General features: G+C 31.3%; 2 protein-coding genes and 1 pseudogene across 4 annotated transcripts; 1 reads left to right on the top strand and 2 right to left on the bottom strand.

The window, feature by feature from the left end:
* Positions 1–418: 418 nt before the first annotated feature.
* On the bottom strand, positions 419–2,645 carry LOC18107737 (glucan endo-1,3-beta-glucosidase 7). The gene is made up of 4 exons (XM_024585020.2): positions 2,500–2,645; positions 1,663–2,327; positions 1,245–1,571; positions 419–797 (listed from the first exon to the last, which is right to left on the bottom strand). The coding sequence occupies exons 1-4, from the start codon at positions 2,564–2,566 to the stop codon at positions 501–503; spliced, it is 1,356 nt and encodes a 451-aa protein (XP_024440788.2). The 5' UTR covers positions 2,567–2,645; the 3' UTR covers positions 419–500.
* Positions 1,132–16,313, bottom strand: LOC18107739 (glucan endo-1,3-beta-glucosidase 7). 3 transcript variants are annotated; one of them, XM_052446817.1, is made up of 4 exons: positions 16,227–16,313; positions 15,390–16,054; positions 14,975–15,298; positions 1,132–1,244 (listed from the first exon to the last, which is right to left on the bottom strand). In XM_052446817.1, the coding sequence occupies exons 1-4, from the start codon at positions 16,291–16,293 to the stop codon at positions 1,176–1,178; spliced, it is 1,125 nt and encodes a 374-aa protein (XP_052302777.1). In that variant the 5' UTR covers positions 16,294–16,313; the 3' UTR covers positions 1,132–1,175. The 3 variants fall into 3 exon arrangements, with proteins under 3 accessions (XP_052302777.1, XP_024440751.1, XP_024440750.1); XM_024584983.2 differs by lacking the exon at positions 1,132–1,244 and adding an exon at positions 14,040–14,451; XM_024584982.2 differs by lacking the exon at positions 1,132–1,244 and adding an exon at positions 14,040–14,457.
* Positions 6,814–12,519, top strand: LOC127904273 (deoxyuridine 5'-triphosphate nucleotidohydrolase-like; annotated as a pseudogene).
* Positions 16,314–26,345: the final 10,032 nt, after the last annotated feature.

The raw sequence follows: 26,345 nt of genomic DNA on the forward strand, positions 1-26,345 counted from the left end.
TATAAACTACTGTTACGACGGAGATGAACCGAAAGAAACAGTGGCAACAGGGAAGGCATGGATAGGAACTATAAAAGAAGCATCATGTAAAAATATTCACAATTCCACCAACGAAACCTACCAAAATTGAGGTTTCTGATACTCATAAGGATCAAATTTCTACCAATGAGCCAGTTGATCCAGATATAAAACATATAAATATGTCACAATGCTGAATATGACCAAGCCTTTCCTTGTCCCATTAGATTGGAACTGAGCGCACCATGTAAAAGTATAAATGGAGCTAGCTCAAAAACTTAACTTTTCCTTTCTTTTCTCTTTGGCTAAATTGTTTTTTTTTAAAAAAATTTAATAATAATACTCAACTAGCAAATATTTCCTGAACTGATTTTTCAATTTTTCTTTCAATTTACTCCTAGACAATAGAATCTACAGAGAGACTTATAAAATATAGAGAAAAACCATAAGCCATCTTCATCGTCTCTTTACAACTTCTTATTCTAAATTTGCAAGTCATAAAAGAAAAGGCAAATCAAAGAAAGTCCCATAAACCCATACAACAAACCTAAATTGAAAATCCTAATTAAATACACTTTGCTGCCGCTGCCGCTGCTGCTGCCGATGCTGATGTTGACGGTATTCGTGCTCGTGCTCGTGCTCGTGCCCGTGCCCGTGCTCGTGCTTGTGCTCGTGCTCGTGCTGCTGTTACTGTTGCTAGTGATGGTGGTGGTGGTGGTGGTGGTGGTGGTGGTGGCTGCTGCTGGTGACGGTTGTGGTGCTGCTGCTGGTGCCTGGATCTGTTTCAATAAATTAAATGTGTTGTTGCAGGTGCAATATGCAAGAATATTTTGGATTTATTTGTGTAAAAATGATGATTTCATGTATTTCAAATATTGTTGATAAAGATGTTAGATTAAAAAATTGAATATTTCTTTTTACTTTTTTTATTATTATTAATAGAGACATACAGAGCGATTAAAAAGATGTTAATTTCCTAACAGAATAAGCCTATTCCAAAAATCATAATGTTTAGGATAGAAAATCAGGATCTTTTTTGTTCAGAAGTTAAGTTCAAGGGGCTTTTTTTTTTGTACAATTTGGCGTTTTTTAGTGATATTTTAAAACCCATCTTCCCAACCGAACACAGAAATTTAAATGCCAAATCAAAGGAAAGCTCAGGAATAGAACACTTGGCTGTTGAAAACTCGAAATACCAATGAAATGCACATAAATTTTGTTCTTACCTGGCTACTTGTAGAGAGTCCAACATCATAAACCATGGTGACACCAGTCTTGAAAAGTCCAGATGATCGCTCAGAACCAGGTCCAGGTTTGATCAAGTCTTCGTCATAAAATGCAAAGAGGTATGTATCCACTGATTCTCCTGGCATGAGTGGAGTGCCCACCAACGATCGAAGGTGTGCAATCAAATTGCCATTGTAAGCCTTGGCATTCTCAATGCTTGGCCCTACTTCGTTGTCATCTCCTTTATATGGCCATCCAGTCTCAGCCACCACAATCTCAACATTCTTAAATCCCATAGAATTCAGTGCAGAATAAACTGCATCCACCTGCAATTGATTAAACCACTTGTCATTAGCATTTTTATTAGATCATCTATTGATACAAAATTTTCGCACTTGCAATTTGATTTATTCTCACCTGAGCATCGAACATGTTCATGTACTTGATCTTAGTGTTTCCATCCATTCGTCCTGCATTCGGCTGGAAAAGGCAAAAAGCAAGAGTCTCAGGCCTTGTATCGCTTCTGTAAGCAAAGTAAGGGTAGGGATTGATTGCGAAAGGCGAACCATTCGCACTATTAAACTCCAACAAGCCCTTCATCAGATCCCCATAACTTGGATCAAAGCTTCCAGAAGAAGGTGGCTCAGACTGCTTAAGCACTCCCATCGAATGAACTGTGGAGACCTTAATTTTACCCCCGAGCGATGCATCATTTAGAGCATTCTGTACATTTTGCATGGCTGGTAAGAGCTTGTTCATTAGATTCTGGTCATTGGAAGTCATGACCTCGTTGCCAACAGTGATGAGGATGATATTGCTAGCTGGATAGAAGGGAAGCACGTTTGTGTTGATCCAGCTCTTGGCAAAATTGGGATCAGAGGCTAGTCCTGGAATGTCGCCATTTGCAGTGCCGATAACAATTCCAATTCCGGTGTTGGCTAAGGCTTTGATTATGGCGGGGTCCGATCCATATAGTCGGACCATTTGGATTGAAGTGGATTGAAGAAGCTTTGCGGTGGATGATGGTGGTGGAAGGTTGTCCGCAACTTGGCCATAGTTTATACCGATGAATGATTGCGAGTCTGCACAAAAAGCAGCAAAATTTAAAGCAGATGATCAAACATCAATTTTTAAACGACAAAACAGAACACCAACATTTTTTGTTTTCAAAGACTGAAATGAAGACAGCTCAGTTAAGGTAAATTCTGTAGAAATGGAAGGAGGTAATTAAAATAGAAAGAGACGCAAACTTACTTGCGATTTTTACAGTCTGTAAGAAGGAAAGGAGTAGGAAAGCAACAGTATAAGGAAGCACCACCATGGCTCAGGAGGAGCGGTTTCTATTCTGCATTTTTTTTGAAACTGGAGTGGGCATTAAATATAGAATATGCTACAAGTCGAGGGCAGAAGCTTAAAGATGACTTCGGGTGGTGAAGCTTCAAATAGGGGTACTTGTAACGTATACGTAGGTTTCTCTTTTCAGTTTTATTGCATATTAATTTAGTTTTTTATAAAAACATTAATTATTCTGTTCATTAATTTTTTTCTATTGCCTTGGTTAATCCTATATATTCGAATCTTATACATAACTATGAAAATTACCTCCAATTTGGATTTATTTTTTTGGTACAAACATGCGCACCTGGGCATTTCCCCTATTGGGAAATGGCATACAAGTTGGCACAACAATTATGCAAGTGGCGCACACATCGGTCTACTTTTCTTTTTAACCCAGCAGTCTATGACTAGTAGAAGAGGATGGTCCGACAAATGCTAGCTGGGCTCAGCAGTGGAGACCTCGGTGCTGCAAACAGGACAGACCTGCAGTCATAAGGAAAATATTAAGCAATAGATTCATACTATCCTTCAAACTGTAATTACAAAAATATGTTGTTGGTCTAAAGCAAGATCCCTTAAACAAATGATTGGCGCCCTTGAACATATGGTTTGTTCCAATTCTTTACGTGTATGATTGAAAAGGAAAAGGTTTATTTTCAATCAATTGTTTATGCAATAGGATTTATTCCCAATCACCTGTTCAATATATTTATTTGATTCATATGACAATAATTTTGTGTTGTAGCGTACAGGTTTCTAAATCTAGAGGTCATCTACGTTGTGCCCACGTATTAGTAAGTTCAGATAAAGGAAAATTGTGCATTTTGTTTCTACAGAGAAGCTTTGAAACTTGGAAGGAGAACTTGTCTTCAAAGAATTTATAAGAAGATGCGATGGTTGTGACAATGCTTAGGGTTAGTTGTTAGGAACACGTTAACAAGCTAGCTTTGAAGTGTTTGTAGTCGCACCATAACTTTCCAAGGACTTGGATCGATTTGAGTTCTCTGCCTTTCCCTCTTGTTTTCCACATAACCAAAAGGCAGGTTAATGGTCCTAAGAAAATAAAAACAACTGTAAATTATTATACATAAAGCTAAATCATGTGAGGAAAGTTTTATTTATAAAGATTCATTGTATCGTGGATTGGAATAGTATTAGCAAAAGTCATGTTCATCAAGACTCATGACATTGTGGATTGGAGCAGTGTAATGACAGAGATGCTCTTGCCACAGAGAGGTGCAAAGACTGTAAGGGGAGGGTGGGATTGTCTTTTTATTGGGATGCCTTTGGCATTAAAGACATGGTTTGGAAGAAAACGGTCAGTGCAAATTTTGGTGGAGCATAATGGAGCTGCAGGCCTTAGGCTGCAGACACCTAGCGCTAGGTTGTCATGTCCTGCCACAGAAAGTTCCAAAGGCTGCAAGGGGGTAGGGTTGTGCCCCAGACTGCAGACACCTGGTGTTGGGCTGTCATGCCTTGGGTGCTAGGGCCAGACACACGCACCTGGTTACAAACCCAGGCAAGCAGGTCTGTAGAACCGCACGCCTGGGACCTAAAGTGTTGTTGGGTCATTGCAGCATGACCTAATAGTGTTGGGTCCTGCTTACACCAGGACCCAATCACGTTAGGTCTTCCTGAACCTATGAGAGTTGGGTCCTACCCCTAGTAGGACCCAAGACTTTAATTTTTTTTTCTTTTTCATACGGTAAAGAGCACATAAATAGATGATAATTTTTTTATATTGTACAAAACTTGGGTGGTGATTTTTTTTTCATTTGAGGTTGGGTTGAATTTTCTTATTAAAGCATATTTGTTTTTTTAAAAAAAGCATTCAGAAAAATTATAATTCTAATATTGTCATATTAAAGATGATGGAGCTCTAAATAAACTTTTTATTCACATAATATACTTTATATATTTGTATTATATAATAGAATTTTTTTACAATAATGTTTTTTCTTTACTTCAAATTAAGATTTTTATTTTATTTTTTCTCTTGAATTTTTTTTTCAAAATAAAAGCATTTAGAAAAATTATAATTCTAATATTCTCACATTAAAGTTGATGGAGCTCTAAATAAATTTTTTATTCACATAATATACTTTATATCTTTGTATTATATAAGAGAATTGTTTTAACAATAAAATCCATTAAAAAAAATTATAAATACTATATTATAATATTATTTTGGGTCAACGTTGTGGGGTCATTCTACCAAACATGATTCAATGATGCTAGGTCCTGCTGCCCAGCAAGACCCAACGTTGCTGGGTTCTTCTGCCAAGCATGACCCAATAATGTTGGGTCTAGATGGGTACCCAGCTGCTGGGTCATTCTGCCAAGCATGACCCAATGATGTTGGGCCTTGCTGCCCAGCAGCGTTAGGCCCAGATGGATACCCAGTTGTTGGGTCCTTCTGCCAAGACCCAAGTTTATTAGGCTTGGCTTTGCTGCCGAACCCAATGATGGTGGGTATGGGTGTCCAGCAGGCCCCAGCAGCAATGGGCCCAACTAAAGTGGGGCCCTACTTCACCAGGACCCAACAGAGGTGGATCCAGCTGCCAGCACGATACACTGCTGCTAGGTATTGCTAACAACAGGATCCGCCACTACTGTGTATTGCTGTCAACAAGCCACAACAGTGGTGCCATACCCAAGTTTATTGGGCCTAGATCTTCCGCCAGACCCAATAATGGTAGGTTTAGGTGACTAGCAGGCCCTAACAGTGATGGGCCTAGCTGAAGCAGGACCCATGAAAGTTGGGCCCTGCTTCCACCAGGACCTAGCACTAGGGGACCCAGTTGCCAGCAAGACCCACTACTTTTGGGTATTGTGTTAGTAGGACCCAGCAACGGTGGGGCCAGAGCTGTAAGTAGGGCCCCTTAAAGCTGGGTCATGCTGCCACCAGGACCCAGTAGCGTTGGTCGGGTCTGTTTCATTTGAAATTTGGGCCTACAATTGAGCCGGAGGAAACCAGTCCCGTCGGGTCAACCCGTAACTTGGGCGACCCGGCAAAAACCCGGTAGAGTCCCTTTTTTTTTGAATTTTTTTTCCTCCAACCTAGAGACCCCGCTTTTTTTTATATTTTTCAATTAATTACTAATTCATTTCAAAGTTCACTGTATAAATACTAGAATAATGTTTTATTTTTTTTCAATGTGGGATTTGAAGCCCTATAGTATAGGTGCTCTATGTTCATAAGAACAAAAGTTATGTTTTTTCAATGTGGGATAAAAAAAACCTTTTTGGTTTAAATACTTCAACTTAGAAGAATAAGATAGTATCTTTTCAATGTGAGATAGAAAACCTTTTGAGGTAATCTTTTAAACTTAATTGTTTACAACATGTATAGTCTATATCCACATGGATTATTTCTTGATTTTTTCATATAAAATATTAAAACATCAATTTTTTTTTCAATTTTCCCAGTTTGACCCGCGTCAACCTTTATAACCCAGGACCCGACCCCTTGGCCAAGTCAACCTCCATGTCGGGTTTGATAACTATAGTTGTCATGAAAATATATATTTTTTTATTTATTATTTTTTGAACTATCAAAATTAGTTGAAAAATCTACATACATATTTTTCTATAAAAATATAAAATTTTTGACCAATGACGAAGCACGGGCCACTTTAAAAATGGTTGAAAACATAGCTATCTATTAGATTCGAATATATACGATTAACCAAGGCAATAAAAAAAAATAATGAACAGAATAATTAATCAATTTGGTTTGTATAAAGGACTAAATTAATATGCGATAAAACTGAAAAGAGATAGAAATAATAATTAGAACTAGATGGATTTTGAAGAGACTCACTTGCACAATCTTATCAGTTTGATCGTTTTTAGTTTAATTTTTTTTAGTAATATTCGCTTTGTTTCTGCGAATTTGGTATTTCGTCTTCCCTTTAGTTTCTGCAAATCTAGTATTTCATCTTCCCTTTAGTTTCTGCAACTTGGTATTTGCATTCTATTTCTGAATTTTTTTTTATTTTGGAGTAATCATATAACTTCGAGAAGATATTTATTTAGTTTCTGCAATAACTATTCAGTTTATGCAATTTGGTATTTTATTTTTCACTGCTTTTGCATTCTGGTTCTCTGTAATTGTTGATTATGGCTACTGAAAGAGATGATTCGGTTCAGTCTATAAGTGTGAGGTTGGATGGGAAGAACTATTCGTATTGGAGTTATGTAAAACAAAATTTCTTTAAGGGTAAAAAGATGTGGGGATATGTCAGTGGAACCTATGTAGTACCTAAGAATATTGAGGAAGGGGATGTTGCTTTGATAAATGTACGGGAAGCAAATAATGCAAAGACTATTACTTGGATTAACAATTTTGTTGAGCATTCCATAGGTACGTAGTTGGCGAAGTATGAGACAGTAAATGAGGTTTGAGATCATCTACAAAAGTTATTCACACAATCAAATTTTACAAAGCAGTATCAATTAGAGAATGACATACGAGCTTTTCACCATAAGAATGTGCGTATTCAAGAGTTCTATTCTGCAATGACATATCTTTGAGATCAATTGGCTTTTACAGAATCGGTAAAATTAAAGGCATGAAATGCCTATATTGATCATAGGGAACAACAATGACTAATACAATTTTTAACAACACTTCGCAATGATTTTGAAGGACTCAGAAGTTCAATAAAAATAAAAATATTTATAACACAAATAATTATATTAAGAAACCCAAGAATATTTACAACACAAATAATAATATTTTTTATATTAAAACTTTGAATTATTACAAAAATAATAATATTACAACACAAATAATAATATCTTTGAGATGAATACGTTGAATTATAAGAAAAATAATAATATTTATAACACAAATAATTATATTAAGAAACCCAAGAATATCTCTAACACAAATTATAATATTTTTTATATTAATACTTTGAATTATTATTAAAATAATAATATTGCAACACAAATAATAATGTCTTTAAGATGAATACGTTGAATTATAAAATGAAAGTAATATTTATAACACAAATAATTATATTAAGAAACCCAAGAATATTTATAACACAAATTATAATATTTTTTATATTAATACTTAGAATTTAATAAAAATAATAATATTAATAACACAAATAATAATATTTTTGATATGAATACTTAGATTTATAAGAAAAATAACAATATTTATAACATAACTCAAGATCCAAGAACATTGGGTCCTGCCCCAGGACCCAAAAGTATTGGGTCCTCACGCAGGACCCAAGCCATTTGGGTCTTGACCCAGGATCTAAGAGACTTCGGTCTTGTGGCAGGACCTAAGAGCGTTGGGTCCTGACACCGGACCCAACAGCATTGGGTCCTCACAAAGGACCCAAGGCTAATCGGTTCATCACCCAAGAGAACTATAATAAAAATAATAATATTTTTACGACAAATAATAATATTTTTTCTATTAATACTTTCAATTATAATAAAAAAAATTAAGTATATTTAGAAACCCAACAATATTTCAAACACAAATAATAATATTTTTTAGATGAATATTTAGAATTATAATAACATTTATAACACAAATAATTATATTTAGAAACCCAACAATATTTATAACACAAATAATAATATTTTTTATATTAAAACTTTGACTTATTATAAAAATAATAATATTAGAACAGAAATAATAATATCTTTGATATAATACGTTGAATTATAAGAAAAGTAATAATATTTATAACACAAATAATTATAATAAGAAACCCGCAAATAATAATATCTTTAATATGAATACGTTGAATTATAAAAAGAAAATAATATTTATAACACAAATTATAATATTTTTTAGATGAATATTTAGAATTATAATAAAAATAATAATATTTATAACACAAATAACTATATTAAGAAACCCAAGAATATTTCTAACACAGATTATAATATTTTTTATATTAATACTTCGAATCAAAATAAAAATGAAAATACTTAAAAAATAAATAATAATATTTTTGATATGAATACTTGGAATTATAAGAAAAATAACAATATTCATAACACAACCCCAGACCCAAGAACATTGGGTCCTGTCTCGAGACCCAATGCTCTTGGGTCCTGCGTCCGGACCTAAGAGAAATGGATACTGCCGCAGGACCAAAGAGCATTGAGTCTTGACCTAGGACCAAAGAGCATTGGGTCCTCACACAGGACCCAAGACAAATTGGTTCAGCACCCAAGAGATTTATAATAAAAATAATAATATTTATACCACAAATAATAATATTTGTTCTATTAATACTTTCAATTATAATAAAAATAATTATATTTAGATGAATATTTGTTCTAGTAATACTTTCAATTAGAGGTGATCAAAAAAACTGAAAAACCGATTAAACCGAAAAACCGAAAAAATAACTGAAAAAACCGAACCATGAAAAATAACCGATTAAACCGATTAAAATTTTGAAAAAACCGACCGGTTCGGTTCGGTTTTAGTTTTATAAGCCTGAAACTAAAAAAACTGAACCGAACCCAAACCGAAAAAAACCGGAAAAAAACCGAGCCAAACCAGAAAAAAACCGAGCCAAACTTAAAAAGCCGAGCCAAACCGGTTTGAACAGGTTTTTGTCCAAAAAAATCAAACCGAACCAAAACCGGTCGGTTTGAACCGGTTTCGGTTTTTTTTAATTCGGTTTGGTTATTTTTTTTATAAAAACCGAACCGAACCGAAAATGATCACCCCTACTTTCAATTATACTTTCAATATTTCTAACACAAATAAAATATTTTTTAGATGAATATTTAGAATTATAATAAAAATAATAATATTTATAACACAAATAATTATATTAATAATTCCAAGAATATTTATAACACATATAATAATATTTTTTATATTAAAACTTTGAATTATTATAAAAATAATAATATTACAACACAAATAATAATATTTTTTTATTAAATAAAGAATATAGAACAATATATATATATATATATATATATATATATATATATATATATATATTTAAAAACATATTAAAAGAAAAGGAAAAAAATATTTTCAATAGAATTAAAATTATTACTCTCATAAGAGCATTGTTGACATATAATTGAATAAAAAAAACATTTAATGACTCTCCACGACACGAGCTAATATCTTTTAATTTGCATTTATCTCTTAGTTTTTTTATTTAGTCTTTGATTATTGCTAAAAACTTTTTTAATATTTATTGGTGTATATAATTATCAATTATTCTATTAGACATACATGTCAAATTTTAAGTTCATAATTAAAAAATATTATGTTTAAAAAACTAAAAAACTTTAATAGTTTGATTTTTATGTTAGAAATTATTTTTATTTTATTTACAATGAAGCTTGGCTAATTTCACTAGTTATTACAAAATAAACTAAAAGGTATGGTCATTTCATTTTTCATTATTTACTATGCACTGTCTCACTGTCTTGTGAATTGGAACAATTTAGTTTATCTAGATTTTCATTTTCAACCTGGAACTTTTTTTCCTTTAAGTGTATCATTTTGACCTCAAATTGAAACCTAATTAATTCTTTTTTTTAAGAAATTATGAAATTAAAAAATAGAGAACCATGAAAAAGGCAGGGAATATAGGTGGTGACTTCAAACTTTGAATAAAAAATTTGAGTTTCATCACCCTTACTTTTCGGTTCATAAAAATTTAGTTTCTTTAGTTATTGAAAATTCAATTTTCATATAATTTTTTTATTATTTTTATTTTTCAGTCCTTGGTTTGTGAGAAGAGAAAAAGAGTCGCTAGATTTTAGTATAGAGATAGAAAGTTGTTGTTTACACCTATCCCAACAACAAAAATGGTTGATCTTGGTGCCAATGACTTTCATTTGATAAGAGAAATTTGATTGTGGTTGTTTAGAAGCTCAATATTTCCTTAAAAATCAAATCGAAGTCGAAGAATTTTTTTTACCTGGTTTTATTGTGTTTTTAGACCTTTTTTGGGTTTTCTAGGTTGATATATTGATTTCTAGATGTTTTAAGGGTGTTTACAAGGCAGTTTTAGGTTAAAATGGGTTGCAATATGAGTTTTTAGATAAAAAAATACTTTACCATAATTTCTCAGCTACCACTATGGTGGCTGAAATTTGAGCGTCATTTAATTAATAGTTTTTTAAAAACAGGTTGAATGACAAGTGATTTGCCCCTTAAAAAGATATATATAAAAATAAAATCAGGTCTTGGTGCGCTCGCCTAAGCTTGAAGGCCCACATGTTAGGGTTTTTTTTGGCATTTTTGTTTTATTTTTTAAAACTTTATTATTTTATCTTTAGCTAAAAAAATAAATTTTAGAAAAAATTATTAAACCTAGATGAGTCCATAACTCAGGTCACAGATTTGACAAGTTAATCCATGACATCTGGGTCAATTTAATATATTGTTGTTTCACTATTTAAAAAAAAACAAATATGCCACATTGAAAAAAAAGCATTTATTTTATTTTGAAATTGTCTTTGCGATGTGTTTTGTTTTTCTTTTTCTTATGGAGTTAATTTATTCAAAATTGCTTTTTGTATGATTATCATGATCTCATGTTTCTTATCATGGATATAACAAGTTAACTTTGGTTGACCCAAACTCCTTCAATATATCACAATGTTAATGTTTTTTTATAGAAAAAAAGTCATCTTGCAAATTTGTTTTCCTTTATTTTTTTCTTCCATTTTCAACTTTTAGTTTTTTTATTTAATATTATTTATCCTATACTCACGTAAAAATTTAAATTATTAAACCTAGTGGATTCCATTACCCAAATCATGGGCTTGAAAGGGTCGGCCGCGTACCTCGGGCTGATCAAATTTATTTTTAAGCATTTGATTTATTTTGAATTGATCATTATGATATGTTTTATTTTGATTTCTGTATGATTAATTGATTTTAATTTGTGTTTTTTACAGGGTTTTTTGCTATCTTTATTTTTTTTGAAATCCAAACTACATTATTATTGATCATTCTGGTTATTGAATTTAATAACACAACTTAAAAATTTCCTATAATTTTGATATTTTTTTTATGATTTTAAAATTTTTAGCTCAACCACGGTTAAACACAATTCAATAAACCAATGCATCCTAAAAAAATTTAGAAGGAACATGTTTTGAACAAATAATGTATTGGATAACTTTAACTAAGGTAGATAGCATGGAAATATTTAGTACAAATTATGTGAAGTATTATAACTTTCCTCAAAAAACTATGAAGCTACAATATTGAATTGTTTTTTTTTTCCTCTGCAGTCTGCAGCTTCGAGAGTAACTTAGACAACTCCCATTTTGTTATCATCCGAACCCTCAAGTCCTTAAAATGCCCCAAGCAGAATTACGAAACAACAGCCCTGAAATCAAAGAGACTTCTCATAAAATCCCCAAGCTCCAACAAAATGGCGTCCACGAAGCCGCTCCAATTCCATGATCTCTCCTGAAAGTGAAAAAGCTCTCTGAAAGCGCTGCTTTGCCCTCTAGATGCTCTCTGCTTGCCGCTGGCTGTGATATCTCCAGGTATTAAGCAAAACCCTCTTGTAGTGTTTTCATTTTTTGAAGGATGCAGGATTATTAGCAAATTCATGGGTTTTTGTTTCTAATGTTGCGCAGTGCCTTAGAGACAGAGGTTCCAGCTAGAGGAAAAGCCCTTATCCCTACATATTTGAGCATTGCTAAATCTCACTTCATACCTTTTAATTTATGTTCGCAGATTGTTTGGTTTTGTTTCTAAAATTGAGTTCTGTTGTTTTAGCACCGAGATCGGGATTGGCATGGAAGCACTCGATTGATGTAGGTGCTGGAGTCATAGATGCTGATTACAGAGGCCCTATTGGGGTTATCACTCTAATATTGATTTCGAGGTAATGTTTCTGTTTCTTGGTGTTTAAATTTAGCGAACACATGGTGGACTAAGCAGTAAACGTTTTGGGTTCGGTGAAGAATTTCCTTTTGTTAATGAAGACACGAGTGTTTTATAATATTTCCTTCTTTTTTTAATCTTTTTATTAACCACCCGCAACAAGGCTATATATATTTTATTGCTGTTTGCATGGATAAGAACGATAAAAGAAGCATCATAAGAAAATATTCACAATTCCACCAACAAAATTAGGGGTGAATATTTTTGATTCGGTTCGATTTTTATTTAAAAAACCAACCAAATCGATTTTGTTTTAATTCAGAACCAAAATCAAACTAAAATCAGTTCAAACCGATCATTTTTGTTTTGGTTTGGTTTGGTTAATTGAGGAAAAAAATTGGAAAAACTGATGCTATCAAGTTATGTTTCATGTGAAGGGTAAGTTGATGCCAACAAATGGAGAAGATGGATGATGAATTAATTGGTCTAAATGGCAAGGGTTTCAGCCGTGTACAAAGTGCAAAATAATGATCTAAATGATAAGAGGACCAACTCATAAAACACCCAAAACAACCCTGAAAAATCTATGAAATTGAGACTGTCTCTAATTAATTCAGATAGCAAAAATTAGGGCAAAATATCCCTAATGCACATCCTTTGGTGATGGTCGTATTACCATGCGCAAGAGCAAAAAACATTTTCTACTGTCTCTAAAAGGCTTTTATGCAAAAACATATAGCAAAAAATGTTTTCTATCTCTTCATCTTTTGTTTATAAATAATAATGATGAAGTATACAGTATGAAAGAGGGAAAGATAAAAATTTGGGGTCAAACGTTTTTTATTCCTTCATCTTCTGTTTATAAAGGCTTGAGTTTTGAATCTTTTGATCCAAAGAATCAAAGAATAATGAGAGAATTAGAGAAGGAGAGTGGTGAGAGAGGGACAATTTGAAAGACATTTGGGAGAGAGGGGGGCGACTGAGAGCTGAAGGATTGTGAAATTTAGTTTTAGGGTTTTCTTTTATAGTGGGTTTAAATGTTGGTTGAACCGGTTCGGTTCAATCGGTTTAATATTTCAAAAACTAAAACTGAACCGAACCGATTTTTTTCTTAGGCTTTTTAATCGGTTTATTCGGTTTTTTTTTCTTAATTCGGTTTTTTCTATTAAATTCCTTTCGGTTTTTTCAGTTTAATCAGTTTTTCGGTTTTTTTGCTCACCCCTAAATAAAATCTACCAAAATTGAAAGTTTTAAACCATGAGGGGTATAGCTCAACTGATCAGGTGTTGGGTTTGCTTCCTAGAGGTCACCAGTTCGAGTCCCACAAACCTCAGGGCCACTGGAGACTTACATGGTCGTTAACATTAGGACCCGTGAGATTAGTTGAAGTACGCGCAAGCTGGCCCGGACACCCACGGTAATCTAAAAAAAATTGGGATTTCTAATACTCATAAGTATCAAATTTCTACCAAATGAGCCAGTTGGTCCAGATATAAAATATATTAAGAAGTCACAATATCGAATACGCAACACCTTTCCTCGTCCCATTATATCTAAAAAAAATTTAATAATAATACTCAATCAACAAATATCTTCTGAACTGATTTTCCAATTATTTTTTCTATTTACTTCTAAACAATAGAATCGACAAAAAAACTTATAAAATAGAGAGAAAAACCCTAACCCATCTTCATCATCTCTTTACAACTTCATATTCTAAGTTTGCAAGTCATAAAAGAAAAGGCAAATCAAAGAAAGTTCCATAAACTCATACAACAAATCTAAATTAAATCCTAATTAAATATATCTCTCCAAACTCCATTTCTAAGAATTTTCAATTCTAAAAAAACCAACCAAGAAACACTCCATCTTTTGCTGCTCGTGCTTATGTTGTTGCTGCTGCTACTCGTGCTCCTATTGCTGCTCGTTCTTGTGCTGCTGCTATTGTTGGTGATGGTGGTGGTGGCTGGTTGTGGCGGCGGTTGTGGTGCGGCTGCTGGTGGCTGAGTCTGTTTCAATAAATTAAATAGTTTTTGCAGGTGCAATTTGCCAGAATATTTTGGATTTATTTTTCTAAAAATAATATTCTATGTATTTCAAATATTATTGATAATAATGTTATATTAAAAAATTGAATATATCTTTCTACATTTGTTTTTATCATTATTAATAAAGACATAAAGAGCGATTAAAAAGATATTATAGGCCTTTTTTTTTTAATTGTTAATTTCCTAACAGCACAAGCCTATTCCAAAAATCATAATGTTTAGGATAGAAAATCAGGATTTTTTTTGTTCAGACGTTAAGTTCAAGGGTTTTTTTTTAGTACAATTTGGCCCTTTTCTTTCCTGAAAAGGAACTGTCTATTCTGTTAACAAACAAAATGCGTAGTGATGTTTTAAAACCCATCTTCCCAACCAAATACAGAAATTTAAATGCCAAACAAAGGAAAGCTCAGGAATAGCAGAACACTTGGCTGTTGAAAACTCGAAATACCAGTGAAATGCACGTAAATTTTGTTCTTACCTGGCTACTTGTAGAGAGTCCAACATCATAAACCATGGTGAGATCAGTCTTGAAAAGTCCAAATGATCGCTCAGAACCAGGTCCAGGTTTCAAGTCTTCGTCATAAAGAGCAAAGAGGTATGTATCCACTGATTTTCCTGGCATGAGTGGAGTGCCCACCAACGATCGAAGGTGTGCAATCAAATTGCCATTGTAAGCCTTGGCATTCTCAATGCTTGGCCCTACTTCGTTGTCATCTCCTTTATATGGCCATCCAGTCTCAGCCACCATTATCTCAACATTCTTAAATCCCATAGAATTCAGTGCAGAAAAAACTGCATCCACCTGCAATTGATTAAACCACTTGTCAGTAGCATTTTTATTAGATCATCTATTGATACAAAATCTTCGCACTTGCAATTTGATTTACTCTCACCTGAGCATCGAACATGTTCATGTACTTGATCTTAGTGTTTCCATCCATTCGTCCTGCATTCGGCTGGAAAAGGCAAAAAGCAAGAGTCTCAGGCCTTGGATCGCTTCTGTAAGCAAAGTAAGGGTAGGGATTGATTGCGAAAGGCGAACCATTCGCACTATTAAACTCCAACAAGCCCTTCATCAGATCCCCATAACTTGGATCAAAGCTTCCAGAAGAAGGTGGCTCAGACTGCTTGAGCACTCCCATCGGATGAACAGTGGAGACCTTAATTTTACCCCCGAGCGATGCATCATTTAGAGCATTCTGTACATTTTGCATTGCTGGTAAGAGCTTGTTCATGAGATTCTGGTCATTGGAAGTCATGACCTCGTTGCCAACAGTGATGAGGATGATATTGCTAGCTGGATAGAAGGGAAGCACGTTTGTGTTGATCCAGCTCTTGGCAAAATTGGGATCAGAGGCTAGTCCTGGAATGTCACCATTTGCAGTGCCGAGAACAATTCCAATTCCGGTGTTGGCTAAGGCTTTGATTATGGCGGGGTCCGATCCATATAATCGGACCTTTTGGATTGAAGTGGATTGAAGAAGCTTTGCGGTGGATGATGGTGATGGAAGGTTGTCCGCAACTTGGCCATAGTTTATACCGATGAATGATTGCGAGTCTGCACAAAAAACAGCAAAATTTAAAGCAGATGATCAAACATCAATTTTTAAACGACAAAACAGAACACCAACATTTTTTGTTTTCAAAGACTGAAATGAAGACAGCTCAGTTAAGGTAAATTCTGTAGAAATGGAAGGAGGTAATTAAAATAGAAAGAGACGCAAACTTACTTGCGATTTTTACAGTCTGTAAGAAGGAAAGGAGTAGGAAAGCAACAGTATAAGGAAGCACCACCATGGTTGAGGAGAAGCGGTTTCTATTCTGAAGTTTTTGAAACTGGAGTGGGCATTAAATATAGAATATGCTACAAGTCGAGGGCAGAAGCGTAAAGATGACTTCAGGTGGTGAAACCTCTAATAAGGGTACTTTATATTTGTAACCAATACGTAGGTGTCAGATTATCCAGAATATTCTTAAAAATCAATTTAAAATTAATTAAAAAAATCTACCTGATAAATCAAAACGAAAAAACAATTAGAAGATTTTTTAAAAAAATTGATCGTTGGATTTTGGTTTTACATTTTAGAAACCAACAAAATTGAACCAAGAAATCAAACTCAAAAAACCAAAACTATATATAACGAAACTGAACAAATTATTTTTTATCTCAAGAAAATCAAACCCTTGATAAAAAAAAGTCTAAGTTTTTTTTTTATTAATCTATTTAAATACGATTGAATAAATCAATTTTTTTTATTTAGTTTAATTTAAAAATTATTTTAGTTAATTTTTTTTATTCAAATCAAACTGAATCAACTCATACTTACGTTAAGAAAAAAATTGGATGTTAGATATTCGCATGTGAAGAAGCTACTTTATTATACTTAATTATCTAGGTACAGCCCTGTTAAATTCCAATCTTTATATATATATATATATATAAAAACTAATTCTTTAAAGGTGTTTTACTAGGGCGCTTGACACCATGTTTCTCCTCACAAAGCACACAAATTTCAATAATATTTTTTTAGTCATTAAATTTTTTATTTATTTCATGTGATTTTTTTGAGTTGATGATCTCTTATATTTATATATATATTCTTGGCAATTAAAAGTTTTGATAAGCTTTCTGAACTTATTCAATGTTGAGTTGACGGGATAAAATTTAAATTTATAGCATAAAGACACAATTAAAAAAAAAAAACCAATCATAAAAACAAAATAGCATGGCTTTTCCAAAATTCATGCGAAAATTGTACTTTTGTCCACATATCCTCCATAGACTTATCTTTTGGTACTTTTAGTTTTAGCATTTTATAATTTAATTCAAAACTTTATTTTATTTATGTTTTATTCCTAGTCTTAAAGGAGAGATAAAGTTATTGAAAAACAAGGAATGAGAGAGAAAGTGATAAGTTGACTATATTCTACCAACAATGATATTGATGAGAGAATTTTCATCGAGATGTTTTTTACTCGTCCTCTTGTTGAAAAAAAAAAATAGATCGAGGCTCGCGATCTATTTTAAATTTAGTGATTTATTTTTATTATTATTATTATTAAAGGTTGATTTGAGATTATATATGAGTTTATTAATATTTATGAGTTATTTTCTAGGTGTTTTCATGTGGAAAAAATGATTAAAAATAGTTTTTTTCCTGGTCCAGATGGGTCAAACTTGGATTTGTTTTGAATTGAGGTGATTTGTCGGTTATTTTGGGCAATTAAGAGTTGGTTTGAGGTTAGATATGAGTTTAATGAGATTTATGGAGTGTTTTGTATGTTTTTTAGGTAAAAAAATGATTAACAAGTTATTTTGATCTAAATGAGTTAAGGTCGACTTTTTGGCCACTTAATATTGCCAGAGTAACATTAATAGATGCGTCGTCCTCCACTTCGCGTGTGCTTGGCTTTTTTTTTTCCTTTATTTTTTTTTATATTTTTCCTTCAGTTTAAATTGAATTTTATTAAAATCAATTAATTAAAAATATATCTGAAATATTATTTTTATTAAATACCATTCAACTTTTACTTTATTTTCCAATAAGATTGTAGCATTTTTTTTATAATATTAGCAAATGCTATTTTGTACAACCTTTTTGTAATGTTTTATTTGTGTTTTTTAAAAAATTTATTCTATTACTTTTATGTGTTTCTCTGTTTTTATTATCAAATAATTAAATAAATAATAAATTTCACAAAATAAAATTATTATACCTATTCTAGCTCATGACCTAGGTGATAGGTTTGGTGGGTTGACTCAGGTCGATCCAAAATATTGTTGTGTCTATATTTAAAAAAAAAAGGTTAAAACGACATTCTCTTGATTTGTTTTAAGTCAATTCTAGTCACCAGATCAAATGGGTCACATCAAGTGAACTTCAACCCACTTTAATTTGAAACCGGGTCGGGTAATGGCTTTACACGATGAGTCTTTGATGTGAATTAAAATTTATTAAAATAAATTAATTCAATATATATTTGGGATATTATTTTATAAAATACCATTACATTCTTTTTTTTGTTTTTGAATGATATTATAACATTTGTTTTATAATATAGTAAGCATTCTTTTTGTACAACCCTTCATGAATTGTTTTTTTTATATACTTAAATTTTATTCGGTTGTTTTCATATGCATCTCTATTTTTATGATTTCATAATTAAATAAAAAATAGATTAAAAAAAAATTATTAAACCTAACTGGATCTATGACCCGGATCGCGATTAACTTAGGTTAACACAGTTAACTTAGTTTAACGTAGGTTGATTCAAAACATCTTCTAAATGTTTTTTTTTCAAAAAAAAAAACAAAGTTGTCTTGAGTTTTTAAGTCAAATCGTGTTTTTAACCGGGTTATGTTTGGACCTACCATGTCAACCAGGTCATTTCATGTCAACTTCAACCTGATTTAATTTGAAATTCAGATCAAGCAAGGAATCGGATATAAGGGTCTCTAGATTGGCCTGCTGAGCTACACTAGATTTGATAAATTAATCAAAATGTTTCCTGAATCACCGCACAATTTGTGTATCATTCTTTATATATATATATATATATATATATATATATATATATATATATATATATATATATAATTACATTTAAATTATCAAAACTTTAGTTTTTTTTTTAATTTAAACTTGCTTTTATGATTACGATGAGGTGCTGTAAAAAAAATATTATTGTAATAAAATGCTAAAATAAATGGAGCGTGTTAATAAGATAAAGATGTTTTAATTACAGAGATGTTTTTTATCCTTCTTTCAAATCTTTCATTTTTTATATTTATTCTATTTTTTTATTAAATAAAGAATATAGAACAAAAGATATATATATTAAATGTTAAAAGAAATGGAAAAAAAATTATTTCAATAGAATTAAAATTATTACTCTCTTAAGAGCAATGTTGACACATAATTAAATAAAAAAAATAATGGCTCTCCACGACACGAGCTCATATCTTTTAATTTGCATCTATCTCTTAGTTTCTTGATTTAGTCTTTAATTATTGTTAACAATGTTTTTAATATTTATTAGTGTATATAATTATCAATTATTTTATTAGACATACATGTCAAATTTTAAGTTCACAATTAAAAAAGATTATGTTAAAAAAACTAAAAAACTTTAATAGTGTGATTTTTATGTTTGAAATTATTTTTATTTTTATTTTTATTTACAATGAAGCTTGGCTAAGTTCACTAGTTATTACAAAATAAACTAAAAGGTATGGACATTTCATTGTTCATCATTTACTATGCATTGTCTCTCTTTCCTATGAACTAGAACAATTCATTCTCTACATTTTCATTTTGATCCTCAAACCTTTTCTTCCTGAATTATATCATTTTGAGCTCAAATTAAAACCTAATTAATTCTTATTTTTAAGAAATAATGAAATTGAAAGATAGAAGACGAACTTGAAAAAGACAGGAAATATAGATGGTGACTTCAAAGTTTCAAACTTAGAACAAAAAGTTTTAGTTTGGTCACCCCTACTTTTCAGTTCATAAAAATTCAGTTTCTTTAGTTATCAAAAATTCAATTTTCATATATTTTTTTTATTCTTTTTTATTTTTCAGTCCTTGGTTTGTGAGAAAAGAGAAAGAGTAGCTAGATTTTAGTGTAGAGAGAGAAAATTGTTGTTTACACTGTTCCCAACAACAAAAATGATTGATCTTGGTGTCAATGACTTTTATTTGATGAGAGAAGTTTGATTGTGGTTGTTTAGAACCTCAATATTTTCTAAAAAATAAGATAGAAGTCAAAGAATTGTTTTTTACCCAGTTCTATTGTTTTTTAAAACCTTTTTTGGGTTTCTAGGTTGATAAATTGATTTCTACATGTTTTAAGGGTGTTTACAAGGTAGTTTTTAGGTTAAAATTGGTTGAAATATGAGTTTTTAGATCAAAAAAATACTTTACCCTAATTTCTCAGCTAGTATAGTGGCCGAAATTTGAGGGTCATTTAATTATTATTTTTTTAAAAAGGGGTTGAATGACAAGTGATTTGCCCCTTAAAAAGATATGTATAAAAATAAAATCAGGTCTAGGTGTGCACACCTAGGCTTGTAGGCCTATGTGTTAGGGTTTTTTTTTGTATATTTTATTTTATTTTATTTTATTAAAACTTTATTATTTTATCTTTAGGTAAATAAAAAATTTTATAAAAATTTTTATTAAACTTGGCTGAGTACATGACCCGGATCATAGGTTTGATAGGTTAATCCATAACATCCAGGTCAATTTAATATATTGTCATTTCAAAATATTTTTTTAAAAAAAACAAATATGCCATATTGAAACAAAATTAAGCATTTATTTTATTTTGAATTTGTCTTCGTGATGTGTTTTGTTTTTCTTTTTCATGAGGAGTTAATTTGTTCAAAATTTCTTTTTATATGATTATCATGATCGTGGATATAACAAGTTAACTTTGGATGAATCGGGCTGCTTCAATATATCACCATGTTAATGTTTTTTTTAGAAAAAAAGTCATCTTGCAAATTTGTTTTCCTTTATTTTTTTCTTTCATTTTCAAATTTTAGTTATTTATTTATTATTATTATTTATCCTATACTCATGTAAAAAATTAAATTATTAAACCTAGTTGATTCCATGATCCAGATCATGAGCTTGAAAGGTTAGGTTGGCTGCGTAGCTCGTGCTGATCAAATTTATTTTTAAACATTTAATTTATTTTGAATTAATCATTATGATATGTTTCATTTTAGCTTCTATATGATTAATTGATTTGATTTGTTTCTTTATAGGGTTTTTTACTATCTTTATTTTTTTGAAATCCAAACTACATTATTATTGTTCATTGGAACTATTGAGTTTGATGACACTGCTTAGAAATTTCCTATAATTTTGATATATTTTTTTTATGATTTTAGAAAAACTAGCTCAACCACGGTGAAACACAATTCAATGAACCAATACATTCTAAAATTTTTTTTTGGAAGAAACATATTTTGAACAAGTAGTGTATTCTAGATAACTTTAACTAAGGTAGATAATACGAAAACATTTACTACAAATGATAATCCAATTGCACCTGCTTAAAAAAAATGACATATCTATATTTCATTAGCTTTATTCGTAAAAGTATCTAAGTTTTGATTTATATATAGATGCATTTAGATCTTTCTAAACATGCAAGGATGTGAAAGACATAATGTTTTTATTATTATTATTAGATAAGTGTGTAATAAATCTGTATATATATATATATATATATATATATATATATATATATATATATATATATATATATATATATAAAGAATACTTTGGTCTATACTTGATTCTTTTTTTTTTCTATACTTGATTCTTGCATACTAGTATGATACATGTAGTTAAGTTGAGATTGCTGGAAACCCTGATAACGCAAATATTCCAATGTCTGCTAATCTCCTAAATGGATGAAATCTTAGCTATTAAGAAAAAAACATTCCCTTTTTTTCATAACGGGTCAGCATATTTCCAACTGCACTAAAGAGCTCCCAATGAAGAAAAGTAAAGCGTATTCAAATTAAAGAAGGGGCGTGCTATATAATTATAGCATATAGATACTTCAGAAAAAGAACACCAAAGGTAGGCTTTACCAAATGTGGGTATAATTGGTGCACAAGAAACCTTAGAATAATGTAAAGATAAAACTTTTGAAAACCATAGATCTGAAGCTTTCTAATTGCTTCGTTTCTTACTAATCAATTGACAAGTCCGTTTGTTTTCGTGGGCTTTAGAGTCATTGTGAAATGATGTTTTAAAATTTAAAATACTTTGAAATATGATTATTTGATCCTTAGATATTGGGATTATCAAGTATAGTATTCATGATGATAGATGCATTCTCCAATAACAAAGGAAGATCATATCTTGATATAAAAATTTTAACACCTTCAAAACAATATCTTTTGGATGGATTTGAGTACTCTCTAATATTTAAGTTCATATCTTTGTAAAGAAAAAATATAATAAATATATAAAAGAGCATTAAATTTTAAAAACAAGATTATTTGCTCTTGTTTTGGTATGAAATGAATACCCTTAAGAAACTGGTGTGTATATGTTGAGAATAAAAATTATAAATTCTTTATATGTGTGGTTCAAGGAGTATTTATACTCCCTAAACCTTGTCCTTTTGCTTGAATAAAAGAGATAAGAAAATAGAGTAGGCTATGAGGGACTATTGTGGACCTAAAAGTGCAGATTGAGTAGGATCCATGCTAAAGAGCTTAGGTTAGATAAGAAACCCCATAGACTAGGTATTTGGTCCAAGATACAAGGCAAGGCCCATGAGATACTAGGACACGCATCGGGCCCATGTGCATGGCCTTGACCCAAGAGGTCCTAGGCATTGTTATTAAAATCATGAATTGACTCGTCAACATGTATTTAACGTGCAAACTTGTACTAAAAACTTGAAAACCAGTAAAATCATATTTGACTCGTGCAAAATTAGTAAACTCGATCAAAATCGTGATTTTGCACCCAAGTTTACGAGTTTATAGGAAGTATAAATACCATTGTTGATTCTGAAATTCTCCAGCTGTATTCCCAATTTCACCCCTATCCTTCTCCAAAAACTCTACCTTTGCACTCTCACTAGACTGTAAAGCTCCAGAAATCACACTACAGAACAACCTTTGATAAGGCAAACCTGAAAGTTGCAACAGATGGTGGAACTTTGAAGGTATGACATAGGGTTTCATTATTTTTTTGAGGATACCATAATGTTTACTAGGGTTTGATTTGAGGTAAGAGGATAGCAATAAGAGAGTTGACCCCAGGGTTAACTGGAGCGAAGTAGTTGGTCCTAACACAAAAATAACCATATAGGTCTTATTTTTTTTTTCTAATTAAGTGAACATAATCGTATTAGCCACTAAGGTATTTCAAATAAACTGAGTATGACTTTTGATATTATTCCATGGAATCCCCTGCAATATCAAGTAGAAATAGATAGTATCGTATATTCATACAAAAACCATAAACAAAAGGGTCATTTTCAGTCTTTTCACTATGCTTTTGAAATGAAAAGATACACAATTGTCCATGATCAATTTGAAAATAACTAATACGCCTCATAAAAAAATCTTAATACCCCTTGTCATAACCCAAATTTGGGTTCCCCAAAATTCTTTTACAAAAAATATATATTCTCCTATTTTATTTTATTGTTACTTAAAAATCTAAAAAGATCATAAATTCAAAATATAAAAAATATTTTCAAATCACAAATAGATGAGCGTGTGAGTTACAAACATGAAAAAAAACACCAAATGAACATTCAGATTGAAATATTGATGACAAAATAGTTTGAAGAAAGACTTAATTAAAATAAAAATTAAGTTTAAAAGTCAATTTGATCACAATCAGAAGAATTAATTAAGTTCAAGGATTTAATTAAACTTCTAATGGGTTTTGGTGACTCAATCAATGATTTAATGGAAAGAAGTTTAAGGTTGAAGTCCAACTTGATCAAAATTAGAAGAATTAATTAAGTTTAATGACTTAATTAAACTTCTAATGGGTTGCATTGACTTAATTAAGGATTTAATTGAAGAAAAAATAAATTTTAAACATCAAATTAGCCAAAATTGGAAGAATTAATTAAGCTTAGGGACTTAATTAAACTTCTAATGGGTTTTGTTGATTCAATTAAGGATTCAATTAAAGGAAAATTGAGTTTTGAGGCCTAATTCAGATCAATTCACAAAAATTGTAAGACCAGGGACAAAATTGAACTTTTGAAAGCCTAAAGTGGTGTGATCATGGGCTTAATTGAAAGAAATTTGAAGTTTAAATGTTAATTGAGGGCTAAATTGAAGAATCCTAAAACAAAGGACCAAGATGAAAAAGGTGTGCTGATTTAGGGACAAAAAATGTTCAAATTAAAAGGCAAATTGAGACAATTAAAAGTTTGATGATTAATGAGGGTAAATTGTAAAATCTGAGCACTAAATTTTAAAAGGCACGAGAATCAAATGATTCAAATCAATGTTTCTAAGGAAGTTGTCGTGACATGCATCACGTCGCGTGACGGAGCTACCTCTTGGAATTGATGGGGGTTTGAGTTTAATCATAAAGTTATGATTTTAGGGTTTAAGAGTCGCCATCTAGTATTATGGTCACTAGAAAACCTGATAGTCTGCGAGAGTCTAGGTAAGGGAATTAGTTGTGTAAGGGGAATATGCATCACGTTAGGTAAGCTACATTGTTGATTGATTGTTTTTATAGTTCATGTTTCTATTTGTTGATTTCATTTAAGGTTCAAGGCAGATCTTTCTTCATGAGAATGTCTCTATCTTATTGGGTTAAATCCTAACTATTTTAAGACCCAAATTTAACATCACATTTATTTTCTATTTTATATCTTTAATACTTGAGGGTATACTTTACAATGTAATTTTACACTCTCTAAATATTAAAGTCTTACAGCTGAATCCTAACGCTCCGAATAATAAACTAATTGTTGTGGGATTTTTGATATTTTGGTCAAACCCTAATGGATAGTCATGAACCGATGACGATATCCATTTTGCATTTTTAAAACATGATAAAAATGTGATTTTATCCTTTTTATAAAATATACATAATAACCTTTTAGGATTTGACCGTATGCACGAAAACAATACATTTTTTGTTTTAGAAATGAAAGTTTTTTTTTAATTAATTTTTTTGGATTTTTTTTTAAAATTTCAGAGAAAAATTAGATATTTCTAATGCTGAGTCCGTATCATACAGTTTATATTTATGGCTCGATATTAGAAAAAAAATATTGAAAAAACATGTGATGGAGCCATGAATGATTTTAAAATGGTTTTTGAGAATTTCTAGTCTTTTTTAATTAGCTGCTTGGGCCCGAGGACCAAGCCTAAACTAGTCGGGTTGGGTTGGATTGACTGAAGGCCCAACAATATTTTATTTTTCTTTTTTTTTTTTAAGAAAATAGGACCCAACTTAGCCATGTGGGTCGGGTTGAAATGGGTTCAGCCCGCCCACGTTACATGGTCACTAGCCCAACCCAATAACCGTGTTAATTATCTTTTGCTGCAGAACGTGAATTCATGATCTGTATGTAGATGATAATAGCAGAAGATTTATAGGAAAAGGGGGAAAGAGAAGAGGATTACTTAGAATGTAGGTGGTGTTGTTGCCATTGCTAAGAGGTCCGATATGAGGATGGTAGAGGCTGGCGTGACTGAAAAAGTACATGGTGGAGGAGTTGGTTGAGGCTATGATTGAGAGGGAGAGGAAGGATTTGACATAAACAAATCATTTTGATCAAAATGTACCTTTTCATTTAAATGAAACAACACTGTTTTGACATCCTTGGGGTTTTAATTGAGAATTTGACTAAAATTTAATTTAGTCATTTGTCTTTTCATTTCTTTTAATTGCATCTCTAATTGACTTTAAACTTTTAATTTCATGTGATTTTACCCTTGACAAACTCAAATGTCAACCCCGAAGTTTAACGTCTTTTCATTTTGATCCTTGGTTTTGAATTAATGCAAATTGATTGATCATCAATTGACCATTAAACTTTTAATTTGCTTTAATTTCACCCCGGTTTTCAACCAAATCTAGTCCTCAAAGTTCAACGCCTTTTTCAAATAGATCCCTGGTTGTGAATTTCTTCAATTTAACCCTCAATTAACCTTAAACTTTGATTTTCTTGCAATTTTATCCCTGGTTCAATCAATTGACTTGGAAATTAAGTTTTGTCCTCTAAAAATTCAATCTTCTCGATTAAGCCCAAATTGAGCTCTCAAACTTAATTTTACACCAATTAAGACCCATTAAAAGTATAATTAATTCCTTGCACCTAATTAA

Source organism: Populus trichocarpa, chromosome 14 (genome assembly GCF_000002775.5).
Source record: "Populus trichocarpa isolate Nisqually-1 chromosome 14, P.trichocarpa_v4.1, whole genome shotgun sequence".
Lineage (NCBI taxonomy): Eukaryota > Viridiplantae > Streptophyta > Magnoliopsida > Malpighiales > Salicaceae > Populus > Populus trichocarpa.

Coding starts and splice junctions, on each gene's coding strand:
- LOC18107737 (XM_024585020.2), bottom strand. CDS start 2,566: ATGGTGGTGCTTCCTTATACTGTTGCTTTCCTACTCCTTTCCTTCTTA. Junction 2,328..2,499: donor ACAGACTGTAAAAATCGCAA/GTAAGTTTGCGT, acceptor CTTTTTGTGCAG/ACTCGCAATCATTCATCGGT. Junction 1,572..1,662: donor TGAACATGTTCGATGCTCAG/GTGAGAATAAAT, acceptor AATCAATTGCAG/GTGGATGCAGTTTATTCTGC.
- LOC18107739 (XM_024584982.2), bottom strand. CDS start 16,293: ATGGTGGTGCTTCCTTATACTGTTGCTTTCCTACTCCTTTCCTTCTTA. Junction 16,055..16,226: donor ACAGACTGTAAAAATCGCAA/GTAAGTTTGCGT, acceptor TTTTTTGTGCAG/ACTCGCAATCATTCATCGGT. Junction 15,299..15,389: donor TGAACATGTTCGATGCTCAG/GTGAGAGTAAAT, acceptor AATCAATTGCAG/GTGGATGCAGTTTTTTCTGC.